At 42.7% G+C, this 15600-nt stretch overlaps 1 protein-coding gene across 2 annotated transcripts in view; it reads right to left on the bottom strand.

The window, feature by feature from the left end:
- PSMB7 (proteasome subunit beta 7) overlaps positions 1-15594 on the bottom strand; it is a 52774-nt gene extending 37180 nt beyond the window's left edge. For both annotated transcript variants that reach the window (XM_006096270.3, XM_014462212.2), the window contains exons 1-5: positions 15514-15594; positions 14995-15088; positions 14144-14241; positions 12598-12738; positions 9605-9720 (exon numbers count right to left, since the gene is read on the bottom strand). In XM_006096270.3, the coding sequence (XP_006096332.1) occupies positions 9605-9720; positions 12598-12738; positions 14144-14241; positions 14995-15088; positions 15514-15575 (511 nt within the window). In that variant the 5' untranslated portion in view covers positions 15576-15594. The remainder of the gene's footprint in view (positions 1-9604; positions 9721-12597; positions 12739-14143; positions 14242-14994; positions 15089-15513) is intronic.
- Between the last annotated feature and the right edge of the window lie 6 nt (positions 15595-15600).

Raw genomic sequence — 15600 nt, 5'->3', positions numbered from 1 at the left:
GCTAGTAATGACAGATCCGGCTGACACAAATTTCTAGTTTTAAGAACGCTGCAGTGAAAAGTCTTCGGATGCATAAAAGGACTTTCCACTTATCTGTCCAATAAGAAAGTAAAAGAGTGTCGAGCCTTAGGTTATGAGAGTATAAAGGCACTTTTCTGTAGCAGGGCCAATTCTGAACCAAGGGCAGGTAAGGATGAACTAGTTACCTGAAGTGGGGTTTGAAAACAAAAGACTGCATTTAACTGTTCTGAAAGAGACTCCTGGCCAGGACTTTTACTTGGTTGTAGACTAAGGGTTGAACCCAAGACAGAAGAGTAGCACCCTACATATTAATTCAATACCTCACCATTTTGCCTACAATAGACATTCAACATTTTTATGCCGTATCAATAACAAAGTCCACTCTAATTAGAATAGATTAAGAACTGGCAAGCGTTGGCTATATTACATTCCCAGTATGTAACATGATGAATTTTAGAAGTAAATATTTTCTCATTTCCTAACAAAATGGCACCATCTATTGGCTTAGTACCACCTTTGCAGCAACCAGGAATCAAGATGCATTAAGTCAACTTTCATGAGCTTTTGGTTCCCTGTTTAATTCCTGGCATTTCATACCAAACAATTTTTAAAATATAAAATCTATGCATTGCACATTTTAAATCTTCTGAAATGCATCTTATACTAAGCAAAGCAGGAAAAACTGCCAGAGAAACCCTAGTACACAGACCTGCACACAGAGACTGTGTTAGCACTAAAATTATCAAAACACCATGCACATAACAGCACACTGTGCTACATAAAGACTTTGACATATGGTATTCCACTTAATCCTCACATTTTCCAGGGGACAGTTCCTCTACCCACCATTTTACAGAAAAAGACACCAATGCTCATACTCAAAAGCTAATATTGGACTTAGATTGGAACCCAGTTGGACTCCAAAGCCCAGTTCTTTTCACTGTCCCACACTACCTCAAAGCGCAACAGGAAGAGCAACACGTGCACAGAAGAAATGTGTTCACACACAAAATGACACTGCAGCATCCCAATGCCCTGTGATCTTCCCAAGTCAAAAACCACCAGCTTGTTTTTAGAAATGAGGGGTTTGAGGTTCTGAGAGATTAGGGGACTAACCCTGGTCAAGCAGGGCTGGGACTGAAGCCAGGCCTTCCATCTCTTTTTCTAGGATTACAGGTGATACTTCAGCTGGTTACAGAAAGCCTGCTCTGGGTGGTCACCTACTGTATGGACAAAGTTCCCACCAGAATAGGGTTCCCTCCACTGCATAGCCCCTGACCCACAGAGAGCAGGGGCCGAGGCTCACTCCAGTGCTGATTGGGACACATGCCTGGGGAATCCCCTGCAAAGTCACATGGCCCATGAAAAGGATTTCCAGCAACACCAGAGCCATGAAGTCCACATGCCCTCTAAGAAGCTGTCATGTAGGCCTACATACAGAGTTCACACCTGATCTAAGAGTTGAAAATGAATGTGGAAAAAATACTTGCCTTCTTCTAGTGCATTAATTTTATACAGCGCAGGAACATTTTCAAAATCAAGTCATGCAGAGATATCAAAATGTTTGCACAAAGGTTGCACTTCAGTGTAAAAATACAGAGAAAGTGAATTTGGTATTCCCTGCCATTGTTCTTATGTTCCAGCTTAATTTCTGAGACTCATTTTTGCCCACAAGGTGAGACAGCAGTATGTTTACTACTCTGTCCTGCATCTTTTTAATCGCTAGGGGGCTCTGTAAATTGGGACTTGAGAGGTACATTCCAGTAATTAGGAAACTGCATAGCCAGTTTATCTGGAGATCGAGTTTTACCTGAATGGTCTGACAGTGACCCAAGTCGTCCCTGATGGTGCATACCAATGTTTATTCCTTAAGTTAGAATTCCGAAATTGTCCAAGGGCCTCATTTCCACGAATGTCGTGCTTGAAATTTTATTCATATTAATTCTCTATGTGAATAAGTGGGCAAAAACAAAAATTGTATATACCTTGCCAATGCTGCTCAAGGAACACTGCCAAACTAATAGCAAAAGATTGTCCCCAGGCTTCTCCTGACACCACTTCAGTCTGCCTAATAAAGGAAAGCTGGCAAGTTAAAAGAATAAGCTAATTAATCTGAGAATTACATTTTGTCTATAAAAAAATAGAACCATAATCCTTTTCCCTTAGTGGAAAGAAAAGTCAAAGAATCTTGCCTGGCTTTCAACAATCACACTAATCAATCATCTGAGTCGCATGAAAATTATTTTCTTAAAAAAGAAATAATTAAATAAAACTTAAGAAACCCGTTTTTTTAGAATAAACCAAATCACATTTGGTCTGGACCACATGCCACACACCACTCACAGCAATAACACAGCCAAGGGGAACAGTCACAGTGAATGGGGTCCCCTCCCACATCATGCACCTTCCCAGCTATGTGACCTTAGCATACCTTTGTGAGCCTCAACTTCCTCATTTGTAAGACAGGGATAACAGCACCCACCTCACAGTCTTGCAAAGATTAAATCAGTAAAGCATCTCTCAACACTGCGGTGCAGCTGGGACGCTGCTGGATGCGTGACGCTCTCATGGTCAGCACCACGTCCATAAAAGGTTTTAGGACAGAAGCTGTCCAAGGGCCACACCATACGGAGTTTGATAGATTCTTCTCCTCAGTGAACCCTCGGGAAGGCGAGTCCTCAGAGAGGAGGCTCCTGGACTCTGCTCAATGAGCTGTGCCAGCATGTTCAAGATGCACACGGCAAGACAGGTGTCTTCTAGTCAATGCAAATTAAGAGTAGCCTTCAGGCGCCTGGCTAGGCGCCAACACAGGCCCATGAGTAGACAAAATTTGGACACCCTTGTCTTACGGGTAATTTGTAACTTGCAGCTCTTACTGTCAAATCACTCCGATTAAAAAAAAAAGATTAATTACAAAGATATTTTCATTTCTTATAATAAAAAACTTATAATTTAACTAAAGCTTGAGAATTTGCATGAAATATTCATTTTCTCACTTAAGCTACATTCATGAAAAGCCTCAGTCCACAGTGAATGTCAATGCTCCATGGGAACCATTCATTTAGGAGGCCCTCTATTTTACCTACAGTTTGAGGTTTAGTTTGCAGCTCGCCCAAAATTAGTAACATGAATTAAAACAAAGTCCACCAAATTTTGGCAATTCTAGGAATCTCTCCCAAAATCCAGCTCCCCAGCCTCTCAGAGGGAAAAAAGAACAAAAAATAACAACAGAAGACGGCCTCCATTTGGAAGAAAGGCAGCCCTGCACAGCTACCACCACAGGCAAAGATGTGTACAAACCGGCTAGGAGTGAACAATGGCTAAGAAACTCAAAGAAAAAGACAAAGACAGGGCAGTATGAAAACTGTATTTTCTTTTACAATCTCTGGGAAAGGGCTTCTCTCCCAATGAACTCAGATTAGAAAAAAGTAAAAATAAAAATCATGTTGTCTTGGGGTGGTAGAATTGTGTATAATTTTTTAAATTTTCCTTTGATTCTATAAAACTGTTTCAGTAAATACTGTGTTTAATGTGCAGGATGGAAAATCTGCACAAAGAGTGGTCGAAAGCATGCAAAACAAACGCCCTTCGGGAATTTGTATAAATATTTTCAGTATTTAGAAGCAAGGCTTAATAGCTTAATGAAGTAACACGTGTAAGACAATCAAATCAAAGCAGCTGTGTTGTACTGGGCTTGCTTGAGCTAGAAACAAGGGTTCAAACCCCAGCTTTGCCACTTACAGGCAGAGCAATAAGAGGCAAGTTACTAAATCACTCCTTTAAGTTTCAGCCATTTTCATCAATAAAATGGCAATGACAGCATCCCTTCCATAGAATTTTAACTGAAAATAATGTAACAGCATGCTCTGGCACAGAGACACTCCATAATGTGCTTTAAATGTGAACTAATACTAAGCTTTAAAAAGAAGGGGGGGGGGGGGAGAGAAGAACCTATCACACATGCAATGCTCTGTGCTCTCCTGGAGCCACACAAATGGAACACAGTCTACACCAACTCTCTTCAGCGGTGCTGTAAACTGCCAGTTCACAAACAATAACCGGCCGCTAAGGTTTCTAGCGCTAAGTTTCAGACATTCTTTGGCACGAGTGAGTTAGAGGACCAGAAAATTAACCACCAAATATTCAGAGTCACACAGGAGTCTGCAACTCTGGGAGTAAAATACAAATTCTACTCTCAAATTTTCGCAGGGGCAGGAGGGACAATGGCTAGGGAAAGTAGAGTTTGGAAAAGATTGGAATCCTGGAATTCTGTTTCACACAAATACCATGAGGGGAACATAGTAACTCAGCCAGGGGTAGTCCCACAGAATGGCTTCTGGCTGCCCTAGGATGAGGAGTAGGAAGGCTTGGGCGGGTCTCTGAAGGCAGCAGCACTGCAGCAGTGGGTGTGAGCGCCTGCTCAGGGAGGCAAGGGGAACTATTGAACAAGTGGGGGGGGGGGGGATCTAAAGCATCTAAAGCCCAACTGGAAGGGAGGTGGCCCCAGGTGACGGAGTTACTCCAACACTAAAGTCAAATGCCAGGAAGGGACTGGCACTGAGGAACACAGGAGAGGTCAGATGACAGAGACCTGGAATCAAGCCTAATGGTTGGCTGGTTTCTGGATGATCTCTGTAATGTCGGTGGCCATCTCTACTGCCACTGGACCGTTCATACCCTCAACATCTCTGGCCAGATGGAATCTCCCTCCCTGCCTCCAGACGCCGCATACCCAACTTCTCCCTATAAGCTGTCACACTGCTCTTCCTAACAAGCAACTCTTCCCCTATCATTTCTGCTTGAAAACATTCCATAGGAACCTCCAGGACAGAATCGAGACAACTCAGTGTGGATCATCGGGGCCTTCTCTCTCCAGCCTAGCATTCCAGCCTTACCTCTGCTCCCCCTGAACATCCATGTCCTTGCTTCTGCTGCCCCCCTCCCTGCACGGACCACTCCTCCCGCCCTCTGCACCAGCCTCACCCATTCAGCAAACTCTGGCCTTTCCGTTCCTCGACCACACCAGTCCCTTGTGCAACACAGGGCCTGAAAAGTCCTTCCCTTGGCGGCAGAGAATGGGGAAGCAAATTCCTGGCTAATTCCTACTTGTCATCTAGGTCTCGGCTGATGTTACTTCTTCCAGTCTTTCACCTATCAGACTGGTTGGTTGTCAGAGAAAGGCATTATCTTTTTCTCTTGGTAGGAGTAGAAATTATTGCCATCTTTTTGCAGGGCAATTTGGTAATGGCCTCAAAAGGTAAAACATACTATATGGCCATCTGTCAGTTTTTTTGGGCTATCCAGAAGCTGTACTTCCTTCCTACATCTGGGGAACCCCACCGCTGTATGAAGAGGTAACTGAGCTTCACCAGTCAGAAGCACCCACTCTCCTTTACAAAGAGCTCTCTGGTGGTGAGCGAGATGGCAGGAAGACTGGCTTCCTGAGGCAGCCGGGCAGCAAAGTGAGCAGTGAGCCAGGGCCCAGCCCCATTCTGTACTCACCTGCCCTGGCCCCCCTCAGCATGTTTTTTGACACTGTTCTTGGCCCCAAAACCAGTTCTTGCCCTCCCAGCTATCCTGTGAGCCACCTACTATCCTTTAAAAAAAAAAAATTCTTTTCTTTTCCTTAAATCATCCAGTGATTCCACTACTTGCAATCCAGAAAGGCCACTACTAGGAATTCATCTAAGTATGTACTCATACAAGCACATCAGAACACATTTGTTACAAAATCTGAAAACCAAAATACCCATCAATGGGAGAATGGGTCGGTAAATCATGGTACGGCCATACAATGCAAGTCTATGTAGCTGTTATTGCAGATGTGATCTAGAGCTACATGGGCTAACACAAAACTCCAGGGCATGTCCGGCCCATCTCTCCCAGTCCTGATCGGCTGGACCCCAGCAGCAAGCTAACCTACCAGTCAGAGTGTCTGCCCCCTGGTAGTCAGTGCACATCATAGCGACTGTTGAACGAATGGTCGGATACTTAGCATGTTAGATTTTTATTATATAGGATGGTTATACAAACACATACACACACACACACACACACACACACACTAACAAAAATGTGAGAGAGAACAACTGTGGTAAAATGTTAACAACTGACAAATCTGAGTAAAGGGTATACAGGAATGTTCATTTTTCTTTCCTGCAAGTGTGAAATTTTTGTAAGTAAAAAAAAAGAAGAAATGAAAGTACTTAATAGAAAAGGCTATTCCACTTTTACATTAAAAAGCATCAGATGGGGAAAAATAGTACTTTGATGGAAGAGGATAAATACATTTGAATAAAGCAATTCAAAACAATTCTAAAATTACTGTATCTTCATTTTAAAATAATTACAAAGATTCATCCATATGGTATCCAGGGGTAAATCATTCTCCCCACAAACACCACAAACAGGGAACAGCTATTGAATAAAAACCTTCTAAGAGGCTAGATAACACAATGGAATAGGAAAGTCTCAAACTGGCAATTTCCAAACTATTCAAGACAGCAGTGCTCCTAGTTTTGCAGAGCCAAATGTAAAAGACCGAAAATCTAACAGGTAAAAAACAGCAGGAAAAACACCAGGTACACAGAACCTGCTCAAATTTCTAAACCTATATAATTTTTTAATGTTTTCATTAATTTTTTTTAGAGAGGGAAAGAAACATCAATGAGAGGAACCTTGATCGGCTGCCTCCTGCACACTCCCTAATGGGGATCGAGACTGCAACCCAGGAATGTACCCTGACAGGGAATAGAACCAGTGACCTCTCAGTGCATGGGTCAATGCTTAACCAACTGAGCCACACTAGCCAGGGCTAGACCTATACGATTTGACTCAGAAGTCTATATATATAAAAGGCTAATATGCTAAGTGTCTGACCATCCGACCGGTCGCTATGACACGCACTGACCACCAGGGGGCAGATGCTCAACGCAGGAGTTGCCGAGCTGCAGTGACTTGGCAGTGGTGGTTCTCAGGTGATGCACCCCGAAACCAGAGAGGAGAGAGCCCAATTACTCGCAGGGCCACGCAATTCCACCTTCGGCCGTGGGTTATGTTGTTGCTGGAGCACTGTCCGCCCCGAATCTGGTTTACTGCACACTTGTGCTTGCATTCCACACCCTGTACAACAGCAACTTTGCAGAGTGCCCTCTTGCACTCCGGGACCCCTCAGCTGATGTAGGAGAGCCAGTTTCGCACTGATCCCCACAGGCCAGGCCGAGGGACCCCACCTGCCAGAGGGAACCCACTCACTCCGCAGATGCCTTTCAAGCCACAGCACCACCCCAGGTACAGCTGGCCGGGGAGGTACTGCAGGAGGTTGGCTCCAGAGTGTGTCAGATCCGTCTAGCCCAGTCCCACCCCGCTGGCCACCTTCTAATTAATTTCCTTTCAATGTGCACGAAACCATGCACTGGGTCACTAGTTTAACATAAAATTTAGAACTTACCCCCAATTCTTAACATAATTTTATCACTCTTTTCTTTTTGGTCATTAAAAAATTACTCTTGCTCTGGCTAGGAGGCTCAGCTGGTTGGAGCATTGTCCTGTACACATACCTAGGTTGCAGGTTCAATTCCTGGTTGGGGCACATAGGGGAGGTGACTCACATCAGTGTCTCTCTCTCTCTCTCTCTCTCTCACACCATACACACACACACACACACACACACACACACACACACACACACACATATCAATAAAAAACATATCCTCAGGTGAGGATTAAAACGAGAGTATATAACCCTACCTGGGTTGGCTAAGTAGAGTGTCAGCCCTCGGACTAAAGGGTCTGGGTTTGATTCCAGTCAATGACATGTACCTTGGCTGCAGACTCAATCCCCAGCCCCCATGTGGGAAGTAACAACAGATGTGAGTCTCACATTGATGATGTTTCTCTGTCTCTCCCCATCCCTTCCACTCTCTCTAAAAATCAATGGAAAGAATATCCTCGGGTGAGAATTAACAAAACAACAACAAAAAAAGATTTAATAAATAAAGAACATATACATACTCTAGCACTTAGAGCTAAAATACAAATGTAAAAAGCTGATCTAAAAAGAGTAACTACTGCCCTAACCGGTTTGGCTCAGTGGCTACAGCGTCAGCCTGCAGACTGAAAGGTCCCAGGTTCGATTCTGATCAAGGGCATGTACCTTGGTTGCGGGCACATCCCCAGTAGGAGGTGTGCAGGAGGCAGCTGATTGATGTTTCTCTCTCATCGATGTTTCTAGCTCTCTATCCCTCTCCCTTCCTCCCTGTAAATAATCAATTAAAATATATATTAAAAATAATAAAAATAATTTTAAAAAAATAGCCCTGACTGGTTTGGCTCAGTGGATAGAGCGTTGGCCTGCAGACTGAAAGGTCCCAGGTTCGATTCTGGTCAAGGGCATGTACCTTGGTTGCGGGGCACATCCCCAGTAGGAGGTGTGCAGGAGGCAGCTGATTGATGTTTCTCTCTCATCAATGTTTCTAGCTCTCTATCCCTCTCCCTTCCTCCCTGTAAATAATCAATTAAAATATATATTTAAAAAAAATTAAAATAATTTTTAAAAAATAGCCCTGACTGGTTTGGCTCAGTGGATAGAGCGTTGGCCTGCAGACTGAAAGGTCCCAGGTTCGATTCCAGTCAAGGGCATGTACCTTGGTTGCGGGCACATCCCCAGTAGGAGGGTGTGCAGGAGGCAGCTGATCGATGTTTCTCTCTCATCGATGTTTCTAACTCTCTATTCGTCTCCCTTCCTTCTGTAAAAAATCAATAAAGTATATTTAAAAATAAATAAATAAATAAAAAGAGTAACTACTATTTATAGGCCAAGTACTAGAATTATATGTTATTTATGATGTTATTTATATATTATTTATAACCTGGTTGTGTGTGGAGGTATTATTTCACATTGAGGAAATTGAGGTTCAAAGGAATTAAATGCCCATGATCCCTCAGAGATTAAGTGGTAAAGAGGAATTCCAGTTACTCTACTTAAAAGAAAAAAAAATTCTGCGTGTACCAGGTATGTTCCCACAGCGAGGCCTCCACTCCAGCTTTCCCTCTGCCCAGAAGGCTCTTCCACTCAAACCCACCTTTTCCTAAGACTTATCTTGACCTTCCTATTTAACACTACAGTCTGCCTTCCATCCCAACACTCCCAAGTCCCTCCCTGCATTAATTTTTTTAACTTTTTGTTTTGAGATAATTATAAATTCACATGCAAATGTAAGAACTAATACATTGAGTTGTCATATACCCTTGACCCAGTTTCCCCCAAATGTAAAATTTTGTGTAACAGTAACATATCATCTACATTGCTTTTTTCGCCTAATATTTAGCACTAGAAAGTGATATTATAGTTGTTATTGTCTGTCCACTAAAATATAAACTCCTTGCAAGCAAGAATCTTTATCAAAATTTTTGTTAACTGTTATATCCCAAGCACATAGCCAACCTGTAGAAAGAACTCAAATATTTGCAGAATGAATCACTTTACTGCACTGTCTTCTCTAATAAGAAATAGACCAGCTCTTTAAGAGACCATCTCGGTAAATAAGAGGATTCTGAAACATCAGAGAAACATTACACTCACCCATGGTGACATAAGGCAACTTATCAGTTGATCCATGAGGATAGATGCTGTAGAGGTGAGGTCCAGTAATGTCTACGCCCCCCAAAACTAGGGCTGCACCAATGTAACCTTGATACCTGGTGATCAGAGTATGCATAAAAAAAAATGAGTCTACATTGTATCACTGTAACTTAACCAAAAATATATGAGAAGACAGAAAACAAAAAGCATTTTTTACACTGCCACTATTTCATTAAGTGGTTACAACTTTGACAGAAACAAAATTGGGAATGGGATGAATTTTATGGGGATCTAACTGTGTGCCAGGCCCTGTACTAGGCATTGTCATAAGCCTTGCTTCTAAAGTCAAATCCTGCCCTAGCTGGTTTGGCTCAGCAGATAGAACGTCAGCCTGTGGACTGAAGGGTCCCAGGTTCAATTCTGGTCAAGGGCACATGCCCGGATTGTGGGCTCGATCCCTAGTGTGGGGCGTGCAGGAGGCAGCCAATTAATGATTCTCTCTTATCATTGATGTTTCTAGCTCTTTCTCCCTCTTCCTTCCTCTCTGAAGTCAATAAAAAAAAATTAAAAAAATAATAATAAAGTCAAATCCTGTACTTTTTTCCTTATACAACTGACTCATTTTATGTAACTCAACAAAAATGTCAGAAGATATAAAAGACCATAATTATTCTGGTTTAAATTTTTATATGTTCCTCTCAAAACTTTTATAAAATTTAGCTTTTACAAAGTATGTTAAACTAAAAACAATAGAACACTGAAAAGAGAGAATTTAAAATTCCTAAAACATTCTAAAGAGATGAACAGAAACATCTGCTAGATTTAGCTAAATGTTTGGACTATTTCAAGAGTCCACTGCAAGGACTCTTGAAATAGTCTATTTACTGCAATTTTACAAGTTTCAAAATTGTTTTAAATGTAATGCACCATACAAACCACCAGAGGGAGCTTTGTATTTAAAATCAAATCAAAATCACAAATGTCTTCAGAAATCTTTTTTTTCTTTTTCCTTAAAATCCGGAAGACGGGTTTTTGTTTTTTTTTACTGATTTGACGGGGGAGGGGGGGCGGGGAGGAACGGAGGGAGGGAGGGAGGAGCATCAATGTATGAGAGAAACATCAACCCAGGATCAAACCTGAAACCTAGGTATGTGCCCTGACCAGGAATTGAGCCAGTATCCTTTTGGTGCACGGTACGATGCTCCAACCAAGTAAGCCCACCTGGCCAGGGCTCATCAGAAATTTTGACCACAAATGTGCTTTAACAAGTTCTTACACTATACTGGAAGAATTTATTTGATAGGCAATAAATCTCCAGGGTTAGGATGATGATTATGTACATAAATAAATAGAAATTACTGACATAAGGTCTCGTACAGCCAGAGCAGAAACTGGGTGGATATGACTAGACTTCCTGCCCATATGACTTGTAAGTCCTGGTCACTGACCAGTAAAATGGGAGCTATACTACTATTGCTGCAGAGCTACATTAACCTCTTCTCCACTTACTGAGAGTCTAGGGGCCCTGCCAGATGAAAGCCTGCAAATGTACAGAAGGCAAGGGCCAAGCAGGAAACAGAGGTAAGTGAACCAGGCAGCGACTGACAGACCAGACACAGGACCCGCTTCTCAAGGCAACATCTGACACTCAGTTCCAGAAGATTACTGCCATGTGTTACCCCACACTTTTTGAATTTCTTTCAAAAGAAGCCAGAAATCCCAATTTTTCATTAAAATCTCGTGTTGCCGACTCAATCCCCAAAGGGGAGCCTGCAGGAGGCAGCCAATCAATGATGTTTCTCTCCTCATCAATGTTTCCATCTCTCTATCCCTCTCCCTTCCTTCCTTCCTTCCTTCCTCCCTCCCTCCCTCCCTCCCTCTCTCTTTCTCTAAAATCAATAAAAACACTTAAAAAAAAAAAACGGTATCATGATGCACACATTCCACAAAGGAAAGAGGAGAGAATTTGTGAAAGGTAAGGCAGGTCCCAAAAGAAGCCAGTATTCCAACCCAAGACTACATATCCAGGCTATTTCCACTACAGTACACTGCCTCTCTTCACGAGAAGTAAATCAGAAAATGGACTTGAATTTAAACTGTCGAGACCTATACAAACATGAAGTGATGATGTGATTATTAAGGAAGAAAGAAAAACCAAACTACTAAGAGGAACTGTATGTGGGAGTCAGCAGGCAGTGAAGTCAGGACAGGCAAGTGACTGCACCTCTTTAAACCTCAATTTGTTCACAGATAAACTGGAGAAGCCCAGACCTCAGGATTAAAAGGATAAAATGAGACCAGGCATAAAGCACTTAGCGCAGGACGTGGCACAAAGAGGTAAATATCGGTTAGTATCAATGTCACATTTTTAATTTTATTGTTCATGCCCCTTGAAAGAGGGAGGAAAAAACAATCATTTGTGTTGTGTAACAAGATGAACTCCTCAGAGGTTCTTTCCAGCTCTTTCTTCCTATGAACAAAAAGGTTTTTTATCCAGTAATATCCCCATGCCTGAGGAAATGACTCAACTGGTCACATGTCATTTACTCATGAAAAAAAAAACAGACAGACCCCAGCAATTCAAACCCATTATCAAAAGCCTTATAAAGTTAAAATGACTTTTTAGCCCGACCAGCTTGGCTCACTGGTTGAGCGTTGACCTATGACCCAGGAGGTCACGGTTCAATTCCCGATCAGGGCACGCACACACACATGTGCCTGGGTTTCAGGCTCGATCCCCAATGTGGGGCATGCAGGAGGCAGGCAATCAATGACTGTCTCTCATCATTGATGTTTTTATCTCTCGCTCCCTCTCCCTTCCTCTCTGAAATAAAATTTAAAAAAATAAAATAAAATGGCTTTTTATTAACAGTTGAGTTCTAAAATAAAATATGTATTTCTGAATGGTTTTTCTCTAGCTTCCAGGTTTCCCTTCCTGCAAATCTAAGGCATGAGAAAAAGATGCTGTAGAAATCCTCATCCTGGAACCTTACCTGAAAAGCATCTGCTTCAGCATCCGATTGGCTGTCACAACTCTGGGGAGGCGGCCAGTGGAGAGGGAGTGGAGCTCCAAGTTGGAAGAAATGAGCTGGGTTGTCATATCTGTGTCTGCAGCTGTCCCAGCACCACAACAACTAAAAAAACATAATGAAAAACAGCTGAAATTAGTTACCAGCAGGTTCAATTAGAAGTGGAGTTTCTTCAAAAACATCCATGACGTTCAGGTACATAGAGAGATGTTTTAAAGTATATCTGTACTGTAACTGCTCCGTCTAACCAAACTTAAATAAACATTAAACTGGCAATATACACCTACCTATATGCAAATATATTTCCACACCAACTGAAAATCACAATGAGAAATAGCTGAAATCAATTACCACAGGGCTCAATTCGACGTTCAGGTACACAGATGTTTTTGAGTATATCTGCACTGTAACTGCTCTGTTTAACCAAACTTAAATAAACATAAAATTGGCAATGTGCATCTAACTATATGCAAGTATATTTCCTATGAATCAATGAAATATTTGAAATCATTAGTTCCTTGGCTCCTAAAAGTGTATATATAATCCTACAAATATATCCAGGTTGTACAAAAGAGCAAGGCAAGTTAAAAGTCTTGCAATTTAACAATTACCAAGTATTTACTACCAGGTATCAGTCATCGCACTAAGTGCTGGGAATAAAGAAAATATGACAAAGTCCTAGCACTTGATTTCAAAACTGAGTGGAGAGGACAAAGGGAAACAAAAATTATACCTTGTATAATACAATACAGTAGCACAGGTACAAAATGTTAAGGGAAATTGAAGGAAAGAGCAGTTAATTCTGATCTTTGAGAAGAGGTTTCATATGAGCTGAATTTGGAAGAATAAAATAAAAACACCATGTAAGCAGAGAAGAGGAGAGAGCATTTCTAAGCAAAGGGGCTGGTATAAGCAAAGGTGAAACAGCTTGGAGATGAGGGGAATAAAGACCTAAGGGAAACAGGGACCATCCAGGTGTAAGTAGAGCAGTGGGTGAAGGCAACTAAAATGGCTGAAAAGATAATAAACTGTGCAAGGCCTTAAACAGTTTCGATTTTATCCTGAAAAAGCACTGTCGACATGTAAAAAATCTCTTGAAAAGTTTTTAATAAGGAACATAATTTTAGATTTGTGTTTTACAAAATCCAATATGACAAGAGGAATAAACAACAGAGATGGAGAAGAAACCAGAGGCAAAGAAGCCTCTTTAAGTGACAACTGCAATAGGCCAGCTGAGAAAGAAATCTGCACCAAGACCGTGGCAGAGGGAAGAACAGGAGGGAAGAGATTCAACGGACATCGAAGGCACACCAGGTACCAACTGAACTGAAGACTAAAGCAAAGACAGCACTTAAGGAGGACTTGCTTAAGTGACAGGTGGATAAAAATGCCATTTAAGGGAGACAGAAAATACAGATTGAACAACAGGTTTTAGGGAGAAACAGTAAATTCAATTTTAGCCCTGAAATGTTTAAAAATATAAAAGCTATTACAACAAATCAATACTTACTAAATGTTAGGAGATATGAAGTGTATCTTTGAACAGTTCTTGTCAGCAACAACCATCCCTTCAGTTGCCCTTGTATCTGCTCCAAGTACTATGCCATCCTGTTTTTTAAAAATATATACTTACAATCTTACATGTATAAGCCACAGCTCTCTACTCTAGTTTGGGGAAAACAATGTTGGCCATCACCTGCTCCCCAACCATCCACCCCCCCGCAAAAAAACCTCCTACCAAAAATATTGTGCTATACTTACAGCATGCCAAGATTCGGCTTATTAACAAATGTTACTGGTTGAATCCTTAGCAGGTGGTAGGAATTATCATTCCTGTTTTCAAATGAGGCTCAGAGATTTAATGAATTCCCTTACAAACCAAAGCTAACATGGGAGAAGTCTGGATTAAGATCCAGGAGTCCATTAAAACATCCACCTATCGATTTATTTTTAAAAGGTCTCACCCTTTACCCTTAATGACAATAACCATTCTCCCTTTTGACCCTTTCAACAATTCAAGGCAGAAGTTATGTCCAACTGGTTGACGGGGCAAGTGTGGCTGTAAGAAGCAAAGTGAGCGTCCCAAACTGCAAGCAGCAGAGACGTTAAATGGTTACACAGACGCCTGTCTGCCCCCAAACCTGGCGTCCTCCCACTACATCCTCCTGCCTTCTACAGCAGTAACTTAAGACGGGAAAGTAGATCGGCCTCCTAGCAAAAACTCTGCGAAGTGAGAAAAGAATATATAGACTGTTGTCAGCACACGAAACCTAACCAGCACGGTCCCTCCTGAAGGGCCGGTTCCTGGTGGGCTCCGCAGCACGTGCCCCTCCCGACGGAGCCCCGAGGGTCCCGGCTTACCCTGTAGACCACCCCCGCGATGGTCGTGCCTGTTTTCCGGGCCGTGGGAAGCTTGTACCCTTTCTTTGCAAAATCGGCTTCCAAGACGGCATTTCTAGGAGCAAAGGAGAGAAAAACACATTGGCCACATCGCGCCGCACTGGCAGAAAGAGTGCCTACTCGGGAACTCGGGGGGAAAGAACCTACTATTCGCTATCACGCCCATCTGTTCACTCAATCCTCCTTCCCAAAATCAGGACTATTGTCCCGTTTTTTTTTTTTTCAGCAAAGAGAGCCTCAGAGAGGGGCTAAGGAGACGGAGAAGGAGGGTATCCAAGCGCTAGGGAAAGTGGGAGAGCAGACCCGGCCTCAGGAGAAACCCACGCTCAGGCCCCGATTCCCCTGAGTCACACGGCCGCGGGCGGCGGGCCGCGCCGCTCGCCCTGCCTTTGGACTCCCCGGACCAAGCCGCGGCCCAGCGCCGACCCCCGGCCCCGCACTCCCAATCCCACCCGGAACCCGGCGCCGGCATGGTCGCACCTGCGGCAGTTATCAAACGAGAAACCTCCCACCGGTGGCTGACACACTGATACAGCCGCCATCTTTCCCAAGAGACTACTTCCGGGC

This window comes from Myotis lucifugus, unplaced genomic scaffold, assembly GCF_000147115.1.
Source record: "Myotis lucifugus unplaced genomic scaffold, Myoluc2.0 scaffold_173, whole genome shotgun sequence".
Taxonomy (NCBI): domain Eukaryota; kingdom Metazoa; phylum Chordata; class Mammalia; order Chiroptera; family Vespertilionidae; genus Myotis; species Myotis lucifugus.
The sequence above is the reverse complement of the archived record's forward strand: the minus strand, read 5'-3'. Positions and strand labels throughout refer to the sequence as shown.